At 39.9% G+C, this 20,467-nt stretch overlaps 1 protein-coding gene across 1 annotated transcript in view; it reads right to left on the bottom strand.

Moving 5' to 3' along the window:
* ASMTL (acetylserotonin O-methyltransferase like) overlaps positions 1–19,903 on the bottom strand; it is a 29,466-nt gene extending 9,563 nt beyond the window's left edge. The window contains exons 1-9 of the mRNA XM_020813031.3: positions 19,650–19,903; positions 12,895–13,026; positions 11,479–11,526; positions 9,294–9,358; positions 6,505–6,566; positions 5,364–5,472; positions 1,789–2,200; positions 1,176–1,338; positions 386–570 (exon numbers count right to left, since the gene is read on the bottom strand). Of these exons, the coding sequence (XP_020668690.3) occupies positions 386–570; positions 1,176–1,338; positions 1,789–2,200; positions 5,364–5,472; positions 6,505–6,566; positions 9,294–9,358; positions 11,479–11,526; positions 12,895–13,026; positions 19,650–19,742 (1,269 nt within the window). The 5' untranslated portion in view covers positions 19,743–19,903. The remainder of the gene's footprint in view (positions 1–385; positions 571–1,175; positions 1,339–1,788; positions 2,201–5,363; positions 5,473–6,504; positions 6,567–9,293; positions 9,359–11,478; positions 11,527–12,894; positions 13,027–19,649) is intronic.
* Between the last annotated feature and the right edge of the window lie 564 nt (positions 19,904–20,467).

The following is a 20,467-nucleotide window of genomic DNA, read 5'->3' on the forward strand; positions in this document are numbered from 1 at the left end:
AAATGAACTAGAGACTTAATAGTGCTTATTTTGATGTATGGCTACTCAAGAGTAAGTTTCTTTAAAATTTCAAAGTGATAATTTACTCAAGTATGTCACAGTATACTGTGCAGACAATTTCAAGAGAGAGAAAGCAAAGCTCCATTTCTGTGGCTCAAGTCAATAAAAAGAGGATAATGAACTCAGTTTACATAAAATCTGCAATATTCCCAGACAGGAGGATCAGGGTTTTAAGAAGTTAATCGCTGAAACAAATCAAATTCCAAAAGTGATTTCAAAACCTGTCACATGACCATCCTGAAACATCAGTTGTTCTGAACTAAATGCATTAAAAAGATTTTCTCCACATTATCTGTACATAAAGAATGTTTGGGATCTATATTACCTGAAACAAATCATCTACTTTCCTTCCAAATATACACTGATTCTGTGAAGTCCCTTCCTTGATAGCTGTCTCCAAATGTGTATACAGGGGCCACATGCGCTCACTGCAGTGGAGAACGTAGTCGTGGAGTGAATATTCACTCTTTGATACCAGATACAGATTTGCCAATTCTGAATTGCTGTAACCTTTAAAAACATTGAGAAAACCAATTTCACAACATTCTTTTATAGTTTTAGGTTTTCAAAGTTTATTCAAGTTTTATTTTTTCATCTGTATTATCATGGGAGACACCTTATGGATAGGAGTTACCTGTTCCTACAGAACTGGTTGCCTATATCCACACCCAAGTTGCTAGCCTAAGTTATTTAAGAGGCTCAATTAAGAGATCCAAATACTACCCCCTTTTCTACTGCACGATAGAATGGATTTCCCCTTCAGAGTTTTTTAATCCTGAAAATGCTACTACAGTAAGTGAACCATATGGGACAAAGAGTTTGGGGGACAACAGGAAAAGGTTACACCCCCCCAACAAGAAAAGGTTACACCCCCCCCTTCTCACAGTGCTTCTCCCATGTAGCTGCTATTGAAAAAGAAAAATGAGGGGCAGGGAAGAGATGAATGATTTCACATCACAATTTGTTGGGCCATATGCAATGTTTCTAAAGCTAACTAAATTAATTGAAAACAGTCATTTTTCTAGATACGTGTTTTCTTTTTCTTTTGTTATTTCTGTCTGTAGTCTGTTTGTATTTTTGAGCCCTCCCCTGCTCCCTTTATGGCAAAATCTTACCTTGATGGCCCTTTTCTAGCAGGCCAAGAGAAGTACAGGCATCAAGTAACCTTTCTGTGCCACATACAGAACTGTTAAGTTGATTTGCAAGGTCCACCGCAGTCATGGTGCCCTTGTCTTTGAGAAAATCAAATACCTTCAGCTTACAGGCCACAAACAAAGCCTGTAGATATGAAGTATAGATGTGTTTATTAAAAGAAAAATCAATCACCAACACCCAACCCACTGCCATCAATCTATAAGCCTCTTAGTTTTGTCTACTTTAGCTAGCTTGAACATTCTGCAATGAACCATTTTATGATCAAACGTACCTGATTACTAACAGTTTTGAAAGAAAATATAACCAGTAGACAGAAGTCACATGGGCCAGTTAGAAATGTATGACTCAAGCTATAACACTTGAGACTGTGAAACACAGTATTTTGTTGGTTATCACTTAATTTAATTTAAGAGTACACAATGCTGTACAAAACAATACTACCATTGTGTTTATGTTTACTGTAAATTCTAGAGCGTTCCAAAAGTTAAAACTCTGACACAGTCAGGCCCATTCTACAGAATAAACTACATGTTTTTACAAATCAGCATAGCAGAAGAACAAAGAGAATGTTACCTTTGATGCTCTGAAACCATCCAGAAGACATATAAGTTTACATGGGAACTTTGCTGCATTTTCTGCTACTCCGTTTTGACTTTCCATAGGCAAACTGAAGTTCTGAGTACTCTTTATACACTTTACTGGGTTGTGGCCAACCCCACCACTGCTTAACTTTTTTGCATCTTCAAGCTGCACATAGTCTGAAGAGTCACATTCTCCATCACTTATGATCTCAAAAGTGTCCACTGAAGGGATAGAGTCATGTTTTATGTGATGGATGGTGTGCTTCTGGGGAGGGTAATATAATTCTGCTAACTTTTTGCAGAAGTGATTCAAAGGAAATCCCACCACATTTAAGAAATCTCCATGAACATATTCCACTAACATTCCTCCAAGAGCTTGGATCCCATAGCCACCAGCCTTATCCCTGAAGATAAAGTAAAAATAAACAAATTAATTTAAATTCATGGGTACTTAAATACAATGATGAATGGAGCACCTTTTTCAGTCATCCAGTATTGCGTATTTAAGAAATCAAACATTTTAGCCAAAGTACAAAAGGATACAAAACCTCAGGTAAGCAGCTTTTACTACCGCAATAGAACCTGCACCCTTCTTTTCTCTCTGAATGGTTGGGTATATGGACACAATACAAACTACAGTACTTTGGAGCCTTGGTTTATTTCAAAAACAGATTACCGTAAGTCTCCTGGGGCTGGTATAAAAGAAAAACAAGTCTAAAGCTCCTTTGGGCTCATGAATGAGTGTCAACTTTATTTGGCTCTTGAGCTTTGTCTACAATCTTAAATGGCTATGCAGCAAAAGAACAGAGCTAATAATCTGAAAACCTGGGTATTGATGGAGATCCCCGTGACCTCCCATTCAGGATACGATCAGTTCTGCATCTACTTAGTTTGAGAGTTTCTGTGTCAACTACTGCTCTGATGTGCAGAATACAATCAAATTGTTTCCATCCATCCATCCATCCATCCATCCATCCATCCATCCATCCATCCTTTCCACTTCTATACTACTCCATTTGTGTTATCACTCTCTAGGTAGTTCACAAGAAGCAATAAAGTCATACAATAAAAGGCTATGTAATAAATACAATACAATAGGGACAATCTGTTGGTATAACAACCTAAGTAGCTTTGAAAGCCTTTTGTCTCACTCTAGGCACAATTCAAATATTGGATTCAGCATAAAAAGTAACATTTTATGGATCAGATATTGGCAGCAATAACTGAAAGAACTTTGTAATATCTAACCTATGCCATAACAAAAGCTGCTATTTGCTGGAGTGTGAACTACATAAATACAGCTGCAAAACAATGCGGAAGATGTTAGAGGTGGTTCATTCTTTTTTCTCTAAGAAAAGAATTTGGTAGTTCCTGCTTTATGAACACATCCTTATTTCGCTCTCATTTTCACATGCATGACTTGACATAAAATATCAGCTGTATTGAATGGAACAAAACCAACTAAGAGAATAAATAGATAAATCTTTTTCAGAGCTACCTTCACTACTACTGCCAGCATGATACCACTCTGGAGACCCTTAATACTTTCCCACTACGTATAAAAGAAGAATAAATGGGACCCCAAGTCACAAGCATTACAAAATATCATCATTTCTGAAGTAAAACATTTATTTTATTCTTGCGAGACCAGAACCGTGCTCTACACTGTTGAGACTAATTCTTGATTGGAGGGCATGCATCTTCTTGCCATCACACAATTTTAAAGCTGCCTTCTGCTCAATGTTGAGATCCCATGAGCTTTTGACCCCTCTGAAGCTCATGTTTAATTATAAATAAGCAGTAAAACTCAGTAGTAATAGATATAGCTAGCAGCTAAAGCCACTGCCAATCCCACCCAGCCACCGTGCTGTGGCAACATTTGTCTATTGTTTGCACAGAGAGGTCACCGTTTAAACCTCTGTCTTTTCTGTTGCCAGACTGACATTTTTCCTAAAATTCACTAGCATGTATGTATCCTTCTGATTCTGAAGAAAAAACAAAGGAATTTGAATCTTAAATCTGTGGACTGTACATAAATATAGTTTTCCCACACTCGCAAAAATGACTAAACTTTAGGTGTCAGCCATTGGACTCTTCTTACTCTTTCAGACATGTAAAACACTTAGATAAGACATACAGATATATGGTCAACTCTGGTCATGCAGCAGGTATTCTGAGGTTCTGTTTTCAGAAAGTAGTCTCACAGGATGGGCAGGGATCTCCCAAATCTCAAGAAAACTTTGGGAATGGCCTTTGATGCAAAAGGCAAAGTTACAGTCAGGAGAAGAGAATGGAGTGCATGTTAAGAAATGCCTACATGCTGAATATAAATTTAAAGTTGGTATAGAAGTATTTTTAAATTATATATGTATAGTACACACTAAAGAAGGCACTGTATAATACAACTTCAGCACAAATAAAAAATATGTATCAATGAAAGTTAAAATTGTAAAATACAGATTATAAAGTACCATAAATTAAAAACAGACTGAAACATTCAAATTTGAAAAATCTCCTTGAGCGTCACCAGAAGGACCAGCTTCTTATGTCCATCAACCTAATAAATCTTATATGGCCAACTGTTCACCTCAAGCAGGTTTATATAAGTACAAATGGCCTTCCAAATAACATGGGACATGGTTACTTAGAAGTATAAAGGTAATCATTAGCACTTGAAACGGGACCAGGAAATGCCCTGGCCTTCAGTGTTGCTGGTATAGAATTGGTGTTACATGCTTAGATTGCCTTGTGACTAGTCTCTGCAGGGGACCAGATGGATAAATTTCACACTAACTTTAAAGTCCTCTTTAAAAACAGCCTCACATCAGCACACGTTAGTAGTCTAGTCTAGATTTAACTACAACATTAATTACAGGTGCAAGGTTTGCTTTTTCAGTGAGCTTTTGCATCACTGCCTAGGCTGCTTTAATCTTATGAAATGATCTGCATGTGTGATCGCTCATTCAGGAGGAACTGGGTCAGCCCTCTCTCCTCAGTTGGGGTTGTAAACCTCAAGAGCACCTTCTTTCTGGTAGTATCGCTCACTGATTCTATACCACTGTCATAAGCTATATATGCCTCTGTGCTAAGCACCCTCATTAAAAGTAAATCTTTTTGTTCAAGAAAAGGACAGTGACCATTTCACCTAAATGGATTACACCATGTTCCATTGGGTCCCTTCCAGCTCTGTAGTTATAAGGTAATATTATATACTGTATAGGTATAACACAGTATAAAAAAAAGAAGAGCAGATTCTCTCTCTCTCTCTCTCTCACACACACACACACACACACACACACACACTGCCCCCTCCCCCATTTAAAATGTTTAACACGTAGTGGGACTTTGAACTTTATTGTTGATGTTTCCCAGCAAACTCCCCTCCCATCTCTGGAAATCTTTAATGCTACCCTGGAACTGTTCACTCTTACTAGACAAACAGTACAAGAGAGCTACTAATTTTATGTTCTATGTTTGGCACACATGCACTGTGAAACACGTTGTTTTTTTTACCACTGTTAGGTCCATATTTAGATTTACTCATATGCTCCCAAATATCACACTTACATTGGCTCCCCACTATGAATATATTCCCATAAGAGTTCTTCAGAGAGTTCAGAAAATTTTACTTTAGTTTCTTCATAGAAATCTGTTACTTCAGTCTCTAGCTGGTTATCTAGAAGAAAAAGAAACAATCTAAGCCTAGGGTTAAAAACGGCTATGTCAGAAAAAGACAACAAGGTGCAACTCTTAAAGAAGCTAGGGGCAAAATGCTGCCCTCCATTTGCTGTGAGGCTGCTCTCCATTGTGTTGGTCTAGAGCTGCTAAGTGATGCTGTCTGGGAACATCTGCAAAGCTGCCATTTGCCTACCCCTGTTGCCAACCACAGTAGAACCAACCCAGAGCCAGACTTCAGAGGAAGTGTGATTGCTGTCAACATACTCTGTTCACCCATATACAGTAAAACTAAGTAACATGAAACTTTAGCATTCAACCCTCAAATCCACACAAAATCATGATCCATAAAATGCAAGAGATGGAGAAGATTGTAAAATGATCATAATTTAAATCAGCAATTATTAAGCATTTTTTTTAAAAAAATCCAATTTAAAAAAAATACAGATTTTAAAATTTAAATACAATTTTGTTATTTAAATCAAATATTTTTAATACAATGATTATGTATAAGTGCAGGGGTTCCCAAGCTGTGCACTGCAGTTCCATGGGGTGCCCGAGAACCAAGCCATGGGAGCCACAGGAAAAGGGACAGAATATAGAGCTATGAAGACTGTAGAGTTGTTCATAGCTCTATGTCAAACAGGAACCAGAAGTGAAAGCCTCTCTGTGTCCCATATCCCTATGGTCCTTGGTGGAGGTGCTTGCCAGGTGGTCTCATGAGCTTCCGGTCTCAGGACCTGGAAGGAGGTGGGCCCTAGTGGATATTCCAGGGGTGGGAGAAGAGAAAATGGGATGGCTGGGAAGGCGTGTCAAGATCCTGCCGCTGGTGCAGTGAGATGCCTGATGGCCCCTCCAAGCAAGGAGTCACAGCCAGTGGTCAGTAAATATAGGGAGTGGTGAGTCCAAAATGTTTGGGAACCACTGGACTAGTGATTTAAATGTATTTGATTTAGATCAAATCCATCCTGCCAGACTCACAGTGTCATTAAGAACCTATATTATGTCAGGCATATTTGTTATTCTGAATTACCTTTATTACTGCAGTGAACAATAGCAACACCCGTGAAGACACTGTGCTCCTTGCCACTCAACCTGGTAAGGAAAATAAGGCATAACTAAGTCACAACTACATTGCAGTAAAGACTGCAGATTACTTTTAAAAATTAACACTCAACTTTGTGACAGGTTCTCCTTTTTTATGAATAATACAGCAGTTCTGACTAGCAAGCTACTCGGTTTTATAGTTTTATGCAGGGCAACTGAAATAGTGTTAGGGTTTTTTTTTTCATTTTAGAGTGGTGAAAAGCTAAAACCAAAAAATTATCCAAGGACGTAGAGGAGGATTGAACAAAGTGCAGCCAGTGGAGCAAATGAACCCCTTTCCAGGACCACAATAAGACCGCCCCCCACAGCACACAACCTGCTTTTTAAAAATTGTTTTGCCTGAAATGGCTAACAGCACCCTCGGGGGAAACAACTGATCATTGCAGGTCATTCCTACGCATATCTGATATAGGCCCATAGTCACTTTTTTTTTCAAAACCAGAAGCAACCAGCCACTGACATTTTTTTTTAATTGAGGGAGGGTTTTTTGCCCAAAGTGGCTAATTTCTGGTCTATAGAGAGGGGGACTGGGACCATTTAAAAACAATAAATTGGGTGATGCTGGGAGGGGACAGGAAGCAGACTTGGACAGGTGCAGCTAATGCAGCCTTGGAGTTCTGGAAGGTACCTGATCTGGGATATACCCTGACTTAATGCATTTTTGGAGCAAAAATTAATATAAGACCCTGTCTTATTTTTGGGGAAACACGGTAGTAACTTAGCATATAGGTACAACAGTGCAAAAGCTTTCAATTCCAATACCCTTCTATAGTATACTTTCTAAACTACACATAAAACTATTAAACTGATTACATATACAGCTACTTCACAATGGGAATTATAAATACAAATGGACTACTAAACATGAACTTTCAAGAGACAACAGGAACACAAAAGACTAGAAAATAAATTCTTTGCTGTACAATCCTAAATCAAATAGGAAGCTGTTATATAGTGTGGTAATTTTGCACAGTATATATGTTTTATGCAGAGATGGGTGTTTGTGTGCATGGTAAATGACTGGACTTGATTGGTAGTTGTATGAGAGGAAAGTGTGCCAGAAGCAGCAGCAAAGAGAGCTGAAAGGTATGAAATAATGTTTCTGAATGGAACTGCATACTGCCTGGGTCTGTGTGATTCTTGGCTGGAGAGATTCTGTTTCGTATAAAAGCACATGTGAATGTCAATGTTAATTATTTAAAGCCAGTTAAGAAAAGGTGCAGAAGAGAGTGACTAAAATGATTGCTGAGCTGGGGCACCTCCTTTATGAGGAAAGACTACAGCGTTTGGGGCTCTCTAGAGAAAAGGCGCCTGAGGGGGGACATGATCGAGACATATAAAATTATGCAGGGGATGGATAAAATAGATAGAGGGAAGCTCTTTTCCCTCTCACGTAATACCAGAACCAGGGGACATCCACTCCAATTAAGTGTTGGGAGACTGAGAACAGACAAAAGAAAATATTTCATGACCCAGCGTGGTGTTAGTCTGTGGAGCATCTTGCCACAGAATGTGGTGATGGCATCTGGCCTGAATGCTTTTAAAAGGAGATTGGACAGATTTCTGGAGGAAAAATCAATTGCAGGTTACAAGCCATGATGGGGATGTATAATCTCCAGGCTTAAAAGGAAGGTACTTCGAAATGTCAGATACAAGGGAGTGGTATCAGGAGATAGGTGTCTAGTTGTCCCGTGTGCTCCCAGAGGCATCTGGTGGGGCCGCTGTGAGATACAGGAAGGTGGACTACATGGGCCCTTGGCCTGATCCAGCACAGATGTTCTTATGTGTTGTCAGATAAAGCTATGTGCGAATGAGTAAGATTTGTTTTAGGAAGAAGTTGTGAATAAAAGTGATATCAAAAGTAGTGTTGAAGCAAGGATTGATATAGAAAGGGCAGGGCGTTAAAAAGTATAAAGAAGAAAACTAAAGGCTTATGAGTATATACCAAAGGAATTGACTGTTTAAACTTTGTTGTTATATTGTATCTTTTCTTGTTTACTGGAATTTTTTATTGTCATTTTTATTATGGGTTTTTCCTAAATTAAAATTCTTTTTGGCTTACAAACCCTGTTTATTGTTTTTATAGATAGCATTCACAAGATGTTATACCCAAGTATACGACCAGTCAGTGCTGCGGTACATGGTTTATAGTGTCACCTGAGTAACACTATATATACCACCCCATATACCACCCCATAGTGCTTGAAGCACTCTGTCGTATGTTGAGTCATGCAGGTCAGTATCCAACAGAATGCCTATGGAGATTTCTTAATTTACAGCAATTTGCCACTAAAACTTACACGCTTGGCATAACTGTGCAACAGGATTTTAGCCACTATGTTCTATTTAGTTATAAACAGGTAATACAATTGAGCATACCTTGCTTGTTAAAAAACATTTGCAAGCAATTCATATGATTCTGTTTCAAAGTTCAGTTTAACCAAAAACAGATTCAGAAAAATGAATCAATAATCTGATACAAGAATGACTCAACTTATTGCCAACTGCAAAGATAGCTGTTTGTAAAAAGGTGTTTTCTTAACGATGAAACAAAAATGTTATCTCTTAAGCTACAACAAGCAAATTAAAGATATCCTGTTCCTGAGGGAATTCATCATTTCCTTTCCATACTCACATAGGCCTAGTATAAAAGCATTACATTACAGATATATGCAGTTATGTTGGAATTTAAGATATTATTTTAAAAGTGAAAACCTTGAAAGCATTCTATATGCATCTTGCTTATCCACTGGTTTCTCCAAAATCTGTTCTTCTATTGTCTGAAACAAAAATATTTTTCTTTTGATACATATATTGCAGTATTCATATCAAACGCTAAGAATAAGACTTTCAAGAAGTTGAAATTTAGGAAGTAAAATTAGTGAAGTTCTGTTATGTAAGGAGCAATCATGATTGCACATGAAGAAACAATTTTTTCACCCTCATAGATCCTTCCACTTAGCCACTGACTGCTCACAACATTAGAAAGCAACACCAACAAAATATTATTCTCAATACCCTAAAAAGAGGGGGCCATCACCCATTAAGTACAAAAACAGTTTAGAATACAAGTTTTGTCTGTTCACTTAGCTAGCTGACAGTCCTCTTGGGACTGGTAGAGAAAGGGAGACAAACTCCGGATCCCTGCAGAAGACTGTAAATTGATCAAGGGTTTTCTAAGCATATAACCCCATGTGAATGTCTCTGTTGCTTTTAGAGGGGAAACCACATGAATGGGACCACCATAGGAATCATGCTTTATGTGGAGAACCTGCCCATGGAATAAGTTATATGAAAAGGAAGGACTGCAGTCCTCTGCATCCTGTCACATTATCACCACCACTAGATGATCAGAAGTGCATCAGTAAGGCCACCATAAAAGCCACTGATACAATCAAATGAGCCAACTCATGTGTTATTGATTAAGGCTGTAATACATAAAAAATTATCTTAGCAAAGTCATCCCAACATGAGAACTGGGTACAGTGGTGCCTCGCATTACGATGTTAATTTGTTCCAGCCAAATCGCCGTAGAACGAAAACGTCGTAATGCGAAAATGAAAAGCCCATTGAAACAATTGAAACCCCTTCAATGCATTCCAATGGGATGGAAATTCAGCATCCAGCAAAGATCCTCCACAGGGCAGCCATTTTCGGTGCCTGTAAAGTGAGGAATCCGTCCCAGAAAAGAGCAGGGAGCCATTTTATTTACCCATTCTCCACTCCAGCCCCTCCCCCTCCCCCCTCACAGCTGATCCGTGCTGGTCTTAGAAGTTTCCCCAGGCTTGCCCAGCAGGTAAACAGGCAGTGGAAATGCACTGGGGAAGCCTCTGAAACCTGCACTTTGCCGGGGTGGGGGGTGGGTGGGGGTGTGGCAGGGGCAGGCCCGCCACCCCCCACCCCACCAGCACCCCCCTCGCGTGCCCCCCGTGGCAAAGCGCCGCTTTCAGAAGCCTCCTGGGGCTTGTTCAGCAGTGAAAATGCACCTCTGAAAGCTGCGCTTTGCCGCGGGGGTGGCAGGCCTGCCCCTGCCACACCCCCACCCCCACCCACCCCGACAAAGCGCCGCTTTCAGAGGCTTCCCCAGTGCATTTCCACTGCCTGTTTACCTGCTGGGCAAGCCTGGGGAAGCTTCTAAGACCAGCGCCGATCAACTGTGAGGCGGGGAGGGGGAGGGGCTGGAGCGGAGAAGAGCACACACACACACACCTAGCACCACTTTCAGAAGCGGGGGGGGGGTTCGTTTTGCGAAACAGGGCCATAGTAAAAATCGTCTTGTGAGGCACAAAAACCCTCGCTGGACTCAATCGTCCAGCGAATTCTTCGTCCTGCGAGGCAATTGTCTTGCGGGGCACCACTGTATTTTCTTCAGTATTTTATTTAGTATACTTTTTTTAAAAAAAAGACACATTCATGGCTAAATTTGAATTTTTTAAATTCTATTTTAAAATAACTAATTCAGTGCTCCTAACTTTGCATATACTTTTCACCTCAACAAGATTTCAACTATCACTGGGTCCCTGAAAATTTGCAAATGCTTGATTTTAGAGCAGCATGGGCAACCTGTGGACCTTCAGTTATTGATGAATTACAACTCCTATCATCCCTCATCAAGTGCAAAGTATCATTTTCTGAAGCCATGGGATGGCACATGGGGGAATAAGGTAAAGCTAAATTTTCATTGTCCAAATTGATCAAACCGAATAAGTTAAAATCTCACATTCTTCATCAAGTAGGATCTGAAATGGCTAACAAGACTCATAGCAAACAGGAACTTTGACACTGTAATAATTCACTATTTCATTTTCTGGCAATGTACACAAGTAAATGTTGTGGGCAAGTGGAGTTTAACGAAATTTTAATTTAATTATCAATTGTTAAGATAGCTATCATAACTCACCACTATAGTGTCTGCTCCTATAACGACATCTGGTGTTCTAAGGTGTTTCTGAAAAGAATGAACAAATACATGTATTTTGCTCAGTTTCCCCATGCTTTTAACAGTGAAACACACACACACAATAGCTTGCTTTCTATGACTGCAAACCAGGTAATGAATCCAGTAGCAAGTAGGGAATTGGCATACAGTAGTCATACTTGTATTAAATTCATCTATATCAGGAGTGGGCAACATCCAAGGGTTGTGGAGTCCACTGGCCCCATCCAAACCCACCAGGAGCTGTGTTAGCCTGGGCAAGTGTGTGTGTGTCATTCAGAAAGAAAGAAAACAAAAGATTAAAATACTGTGGTACCTTAAAAATTAACTATTATATTTTAATATGAGCTTTCATGGATCAAGTCCACTTCCTCAGACATTAGAGTGAGACTGTAATGACTCATTTTTAAACATGGCCCTGTGATAGGTAGAGATACAGATAATGGACAAAGTAGCAATTTATTCTTGAAGGCTTTCACGGCTGGGATCCAATGGTTGTTGTACGTTTTTCGGGCTGTTCTAACTCCTGTTCTCTAAAGATGTCAGCCACAGAGACTGGTGAAACGTTAGGAAGAAAAACCTCCAGAACATGGCCAAACAGCCCAAAAAACCTACAACAATCAAAGTAGCAATTGTTTGCTGGTAAAGCAAGAGAGAATCAGGCTGTGAATAATTTCAGTTATCAGTCTACAAAGTAAGAACAGCATTGCTGACATGTGGTAAACTGTGGGAATCAATGTAGGATTTTACACGTTACCCACCGCAATGTATATCATGTTTAGTCCCAGTACTCTTATTTGCCTATCAAATGGCCCTCAGGCTTTTTGTGAAATTACCTATTTCACAAGACAGGACTGAGAAAATGAAAGTTACAAAGTGTACTACAAGTGAACAGATAATCCTTGTACAGTATCAACCATTTCTCCATTAAGCCAATCCATTTTGGCTTAGTCCCCCTATGTTGTAATGAAATGATCTCAGTACTGAAATGACTTTTTGTTTAAACAGTAGATGGGAGTTTCATGCAGCAGCGAAGTAGCATAAAAGCCATACTAATAATTAGCACCCCACTGGTTATCTGTGTTATCAAGATCAATGTAGCAATTCCCTAGAGAAATCTGTCCTACAAAAAAGTGAAGTCTTTTGACAGTTAAGCATCCACTGATTAGTACATATTTATCTACACATTTATTTATACTGTACGAACAATTCATTTCCTACTAAAAGGACTTTTAGATACCTCAGTTCCTGGGGGGAGGGAGCATATTGTAGTAAATAAAGCAATACAAACTCAGTCTGAAAATGCATGTAATAGCAATCAAAATAACACAATACTTAGTAAAGAAACATTGAATTAAACAATGGAGGTAAAGGGCTTACCAGATGCATTCGGTTTGCCACTTCAAGTGCCTTTTGTTTTGCAGTTTCTACAGCATATTCATAAGGAGCTGAGAAAGATGACTTTTCAAGGGTCTCTTTGAACCAAGAAGGAACAACTTCAAACCTCAGACCCTATTGGAGACAGAGAACCACAGTGACTTCAGGAAGAAATCCTAATATACTACACAAACACATACAGAGCAGTCTCTACACATTTTTGCAGAAATGCTACTGTATTTGCCAAAGATGGTGGTGAAAGGACTGCTGAACACAATCCTCTGCAGTATAGCCAGAGTATCTAATATATAGCTAGGTCCTCAAATAATTGGACATTGACATAATTTTTATAATTCTGGCTCTGTACGCCATCATAATGCATTTGAAATGAAACAACAAAGATGCAATTGAAGTGCAGGCTTTCATCTTTAATTCAAGTGGTTGAACAGAAATATTGTATGAAACATTTAAGAATGCAACTATTTTCATACACAGTCTCCTCATTTCAGGAATTCAAATGTAATTGGACAAATTATTATTGTTGTTGTTTAATCATTAAATCATGTCTGACTCTTCGTGACCCCATGTACCAGAGCACAGACAAATTAACACAATCATACACTTGCAGTGAGAACTCCTTTGAACACATGCTGTGGACAAATTAACACAATCATAAGTAAAATGTTCATATATAATACTTTGTCAAGAATCTTTTAGGGACGTGGTGGCACTGCGGGTTAAACCTCAGAAGCCTCTGTGCTGCAAGGTCAGCACAGAAGACCTGCAGTCATAAGATCGAATCTATGCGGCAGAGTGAGCTCCCATCGCTTGTCCCAGCTCCTGCCAACCTAGCTGTTCGAAAGCATGCAAATGCGAGTAGATAAATAGGTACCACCTTGGTGGGAAGGTAACGGCATTCCGTGTCTAGTCGTGCTGGCCACGTGACCATGGAAACTGTCTACAGACAAAATGCTGGCTCTATGGCTTGGAGACGGGGATAAGCACCACGTCCTAGTCGGACATGACTGGACTAAATGTCAAGGGGAACTTGAACCTGAATAAGAATCTTTTGCAGGCAATGACTGCTTGATGTCTGGATTGCATGGACATGACAAAACACTGGGGTTCTTCCTTTGTGATGCTTTGCTAGACCTTTACTGCAGCTGTCTTCAGTTGTTTGTAGTTCTTTATGCTTACGTTTCATCTTCAGCAAGATAAATGCATGCTTGATCGGGTTGTGATCAGTACTGATGTGGCCACTGCAAAATATTCCACTTTTTTGCCTTTAAAAACTCCATCGTTGCTTTTGCAGTATGTTTTGGGTTACTGTCCATCTGTAAAGTGAAGCGCTATCCAATCAACTTCACTGAATTTGGATGAATGTGAGCAGACAATATATCCCTATGCAGTTCAGAATTCATCCAGCTGCTTCTGTCTTCTGTCACATCATTAACAAACACTAGTGACCCAGTGCCATTGGAAGCCATGTATGCCCATGCCATCCCACTGCCTCCACTGTGTTTTACAGATGATGTCGTATGCTTCGGATCCTGAGCCATTTGAAGCCTTCTCCATATATTTTTCTTTCCATCATTCTGGTACAGGCTGATCTTAGTTTCCTCTGTTCAAAGAATGCTGTTCCAGAACTGGGCTGGCTTTTAAAGATTTTTTTTGGCAAAATCTAATCTGGCTTTTCTATTCTTGAGGCTTAGGAATGGTCTGCACCTTGTGGTGAATCCTCTCTATTTGCTCTTGTGAAATCTTCTCTGTATGGTAAACCTGGATGATGATATCCCTACATTCTGGTGAGTGTTCATCACTTGGCTGGATGTTGTGAAGGAGGTTTTCTTTACCATGGAAAGGATCCTATGATCATCCACCACTGTTGTCTTCGGTGAACGTCCAGGACTTTTTGTGCTGCAGAGCTCACCAGTGCATCTTTTTTCTCAGAATGTCCCAAACTGTTGATTTGGCTAACCCTAATATTCCTGCTCTCTAATGGATATTTTTGTAGCCTAAGGCTAGCCTGTTTCACTTGCACTGAGAGCTCCTTTGAACACATGCTGTGGGTTCACAACAACAGCTTCCAAATGCTAATGTCACACCTGGAATCAACCCCAGACTTTTTATCTGCTTAACTGATGAATAGCCCACACCTATATGTGGGACAGGAAGCAACAGTTAGAACTGGTCATGGAACAACTGAGTGGTTCAAAATTGGGAAAGGAGTACGGCAAGGCTGTATATTGTCCCCCAGCTTATTTAACTTATATGCAGAATACATCATGCGGAAAGCTGGACTGGAAGAAACCCAAGCCGGAATTAAGATTGCCGGAAGAAATATCAACAACCTCCGATATGCAGATGATACCACTCTGATGGCAGAAAGTGAGGAGGAATTAAAGAACCTTGTAATGAGAGTGAAAGAGGAGAGTGCAAAAAACGGTCTGAAACTCAACATCAAAAAAACTAAGATCATGGCCACTGGTCCCATCACCTCCTGGGAAACAGAAGGGGAAGATATGGAGGCAGTGTCAAATTTTATCTTCCTGGGCTCCATGATCACTGCAGATGGAGATAGCAGCCCTGAAATTAAAAGGCGCCTTCTTCTTCGGAGGAAAGCGATGACAAATCTGGACAGCATCTTGAAAAGCAGAGACATCACCTTGCCAACAAAAGTCCGAATAGTCAAAGCTATGGTTTTTCCTGTCGTGATGTATGGAAGTGAGAGCTGGACTATAAAGAAAGCAGACCGCCGAAGAATCGATGCCTTTGAATTGTGGTGCTGGAGGAGGCTCTTGAGAATCCCCTGGACTGCAAGGAGAACAAACCTATCAATTCTAAAGGAAATCAACCCTGAGTGCTCACTGGAAGGACAGATCCTGAAACTGACGCTCCAATACTTTGGCCATCTCATGAGAAGAGAAGACTCCTTGGAAACGACCTTGATGTTGGGAAAGTGTGAAGGCAGGAGGAGAAGGGGACGACAGAGGATGAGATGGTTGGACAGTGTCATCGAAGCAACCAATATGAATTTGACACAACTCCGGGAGGTAGTGGAAGACAGGAGGGCCTGGCGTGCTCTGGTCCATGGGGTCACGAAGAGTCGGACACGACTAAACAACTAAACAACACTGACCCTGAAATTAAAGCTGAGAGACTGCATTTTAAGCCCATATCTATTATTTAACTGTAACTTGAACTGATTTTGGTAAACAGCCAAAATAAGTGTCAGTGTCCAATTATTTCTGGACCTAACTGTACATCTTTAGCTCTTCTGTTCATTCTTTCCCCCTGCCTGCTGGGAGCAGAAAACAAAAGTGGCTCTGGACATGGAGGCAGAAAGCTGTGTGGAAGGTTTCACTGAGAGAAAACCATGGCTACACACTATCTTTCTCTGTCACTAGGAAGTCAGAAACCCAGTCTTACTTTCTGTATGTGCTGCATAGGCCTAGGTCACAAGCTACAGCATGGAAATGTATACCACAGCAAAAAGAAAGAAAAAATGACATTTCCAAAGTTAAACAGTAAACACAAGTTAAGCCTAGTTTTCAGCCAAAAACACGTTCAAAAAGATTAAATATTAAAAACGAAGTATTTTCACCACTTTCCTCACAAGAAGCAATTCTATGAATTTCAGGATGTTTTCAGATAATCACTGTTGCTTGCCCTTTTTTAAAAAGTATTATACAAACCATCATGCCCTGCAATCCTATATTAACAGTAAAATTATCTGGTTGTGGATCCTATGTAGTCAAAAAAGGAGAAGAACCATTAGGATTTTGGGTAACCCCGGAGTTTGCAGAATGCAAAACATTCTGAGGAGAGACCCCAAGGTGGGATGAAGCCCAATGAAGACTAGGTAAGCTGAATTGCCACAGAATGCCAACTGCTGGCATGAGGTAACAAATGCTGAGAAGGCAGGCACCATTCCATACTGAAACATTTGGTTGTACATCCCTTCTACATTTAGCTGTCTTCTCAGTAAAAACACAGAAAGTTTTCTCATTCACCCATTGAGCTCATAGCTGAAGTGAGACGTGTGCCAGGAAGACTCCATTGCACACCTCAGTCATCATGGACATAATAAAATGCTTAGCATTATCTGTTGAATAAGATAAACTTCAGGTTCCCTTGTAAAATAAAGACAGAAAATTCGAGAAAGAGACTTCAGATAGAGGAAGCCCACTGAGCTCTATCTCAGAGAATAAAGACACAAGAAATATATGCTACCATATATATACTACTATAGAGAGAGAGAGAGACTGTCCCACTAGTGCAATGCACTATTCTGGGTGGTGTATAGCAAATAAAAGCACACAAACAAACGAATTAAAATAAAGCACACAGATAATCCCAGGATATTACAAAAAATAATAAAACATCAAAATTACAGATTTGTTTGCTTCAGAAATAATAAAATGTATAATAAGGTAACAGTTTGGACAAATTCAGTAACTCCAGTTCTACTGTGAATGTCATCAGTTTTCACTGGACTTAATTCACCTGCAGTTTATGCCAGTCTAAGACTACATCAGTAATACATCACAAATATGACAGGCTGTATAGATCCATATATGACAGATCACACTATAAGATTTTCCCACAGAATTGGTACAATTCCTTGCATTATATAAATGTATTTTTAAATTAGGAAAATTACTGAATAAATAATAGTAATGCCATAGGATTACATTTTATAATTTTTTTCTAAACAATCTAAAAATTGGGTTTTCAAAAATGTGTCTTATTACACTATACAAATAATGCCATAAAAGAATCCTACATTAAACTTCGGTAATAATGGAAAAAATGGGAAAAGGTAGGCCTCCTTTAAACACTAGTGCAAGATTTCATCCACTATAAAGAAATAATTTTAACTTATGTTTTTAAATTGTGTGAATTTTAATGTTGTGAGCCACTTTGGGTCCCTTGTTGGGAGAAATACAGCATATAAATAAAACTAATAAATAAATAAATCATATTTCCAAACAAAACTGTCACTACTGCTTTTGACAGTAAATCTCACTGCTTTCCATATAGCTTATCTCCAAGCTTTATTCTCTTATTCTATGGTTTAATTTCAGCAATAAGAAACTTACCAAAGGAATCACATACATTATATAGTAGTACCTCGGTGTACTTAATGCTTATCAAAGTACACAGTATTCTTGTTTGCACAAAATACAATTCCAATGTTGCAGAAGCACTAGGAAAGCAGAACAGATTTGGAGCGGAATGTGCCAAATTTAAATATAAAGTCCAAAATCCTACTGGATGTTTCTGAGCATGCAAAAGTATTCATGGAAATGATGCAGCTAACTGACAAAGGTGCAGGACTCATGCTAGATGCACACTGGGTGAATAATCACGAACATGATCAGACATGAACCAGCATGTCACTAGTACCTCATCAATTAGCCATGCCAACTTCTGTGATTCCTATTCTTTATGCCAAATTATCCAATAGGATTCTGGCCAAATAATTTTTTTCAGGAGAAATAAAGACATTTCAACTCATTTGGGGGTCTAAAACCACATGCATATATCTAAATGCAATAGCAGAGTAATACCTCCATTCAAACATTTCAAAAGAAATGAGGGAGAGATCATTCAAACTCTCAACTGAGTTGGATGTTAAAAAGGGGTGGGGTGGGAGTAAAGCTATTATCTCTGCTCTAAGATGAAGCCCAAGTCTATAGTCTATTGTATACTGATGAAAAACAACAAAAAAATTTTAAGCAGATGTCATTAATGCTAATATTAAGATTAGTGTTCAAAATACACCTTTGTATCACAAGGGAACCATGTCCTTCACAGTGAGCACTATAGGCTGAGTCTGCATTTGGGCTAAATGTTACTTTAATGTCCACCTTCCTTCTTGTTGCACTCAGAGATATTGGGCCACTGTCTTTTTCTCCCTCACTTTTTATTTGTCACTGGGGTGATGTAACCCCAGCCCATGACACTGGGGACAGCTGCCCTCTCCCACATCTTTGCTGAAACTTGAGATCTTTTTGTACCCATCCCTGCCTTCTTTAGCACCTCCTCATTCCATCTTAACACTACTACAAATTGCGTACACACACACACATATTAACTCAAGTAGGAAGGATTCATAAACGTGTTTGCTTCTCTGTCGTTTTTAATAGTTTCTAATAAAATTATTATGGGGCCACCGTTTGGAGGTTCTTTTTCTAAGTGACACCTCAGCCTGCAAGTTGTGTCTTCTTTGGGAGGGACAACGTTGCAGCCAAGCTTGCCGTTTGCAAATGCTGCAGTAGTTACAACGAAGAACATGGAGATTATGAAAACTTACACTTCTAGCGTTTAAGTAGTATTACACATTCTAGGGTTGCAAAAAAAAAAAAAATCACAGAATTAACGCTTGGTTCAAATCAACCCCTGCTTCATACAAGTACAGTAACTGTTTACTGATCATATCCAGCTTGAAATGTGAATCGTTCACAGCCAGGCACACAGTCAAGGCAACCTGAAATAATGCCAGGGAGCAATGTGGCTGCTAAAGAAAATTGCCACTCTGTTCCCCCCTCCTCCCCTTGAGAGAGCTCTTGAAAATCAACAGCTGCCTGACAGGCAGAAATTCGAGAGATGCAGCATTGCCAAGTAGTAAATGGCATGCTAGTAGCGATTCACCACTGTTTTTACAGACCGTACGGGTGCTTAAAAATGCATTATCCCTGCCTCCCAGCTCCACGCACACCGCCCAGAGGCTCGGCCTCTGTCCCCTTACTCACCACGTTGGTGAGAATCTCCTGCCTGCGCGGAGAAGCGCTGGCCAGCACCACCCTCTTGTTGACGAGCTTCCCAATGACAGGGTTGAGCACCATGGCGGCGGAGTCGAACTGAATAGGAACGGGAAGAGATGCCCGAAGAAAGGAACTCCCGGCGGGTGGAACCTTTATGGCGGGGCACGTGGGAAACAGAACGGGGCGGAATCCCAAAGCCTGTGCTCCTCCTCCCTATTCTCGTTTGGTCCGGGTGCTTCTGCGTAGATGGGCGGGAAGAGTAGGGGAGGTCGGGAAGGTGCCCCGCTTTCTCCTTTTTTTCTTTACTGTCTTTTCTACCAAGAGTGGAGGAGCGGGATTAGCAGGGATAAAGCTGGATGGGGGACATGACCTAATGATCAAAATTAAAATACAAATACATGAAATGAGTGCATGACTTTAAAAAAACAATACTTCCCACAGAGAGTCTTTCACAGAGAAAAAGTGAAGCACACACACACACACAAACTCAAGTAGGAAGGATTCATAAGCTTGTTTGTACTGCTCCACAGTAAAAACTCTACCTTCTTAACTCTAAGCATTTGGGGGAAATTGTCCCTGTGGGCTGAATTCACAACTCCTCATCGCATCTTTAGTACCCAAGTGTGCGCAGAAGAGAAACCAAAGCACCTTACATTCCAAATGATTGCAGCCTGTTAGTGTTATTTCCACCTATTTCTGGAGAAAACATGTTAAGTCCGCAGTGGAGACAGATCATTTAACCTTACAGAAAAGCTGTAGATCTCCAATTGTACGATAGTATTCCAGTGAGGACAGTTTTGGATAAG

The sequence above is a fragment of the Pogona vitticeps genome, chromosome 3 (assembly GCF_051106095.1).
Source record: "Pogona vitticeps strain Pit_001003342236 chromosome 3, PviZW2.1, whole genome shotgun sequence".
Taxonomy (NCBI): domain Eukaryota; kingdom Metazoa; phylum Chordata; class Lepidosauria; order Squamata; family Agamidae; genus Pogona; species Pogona vitticeps.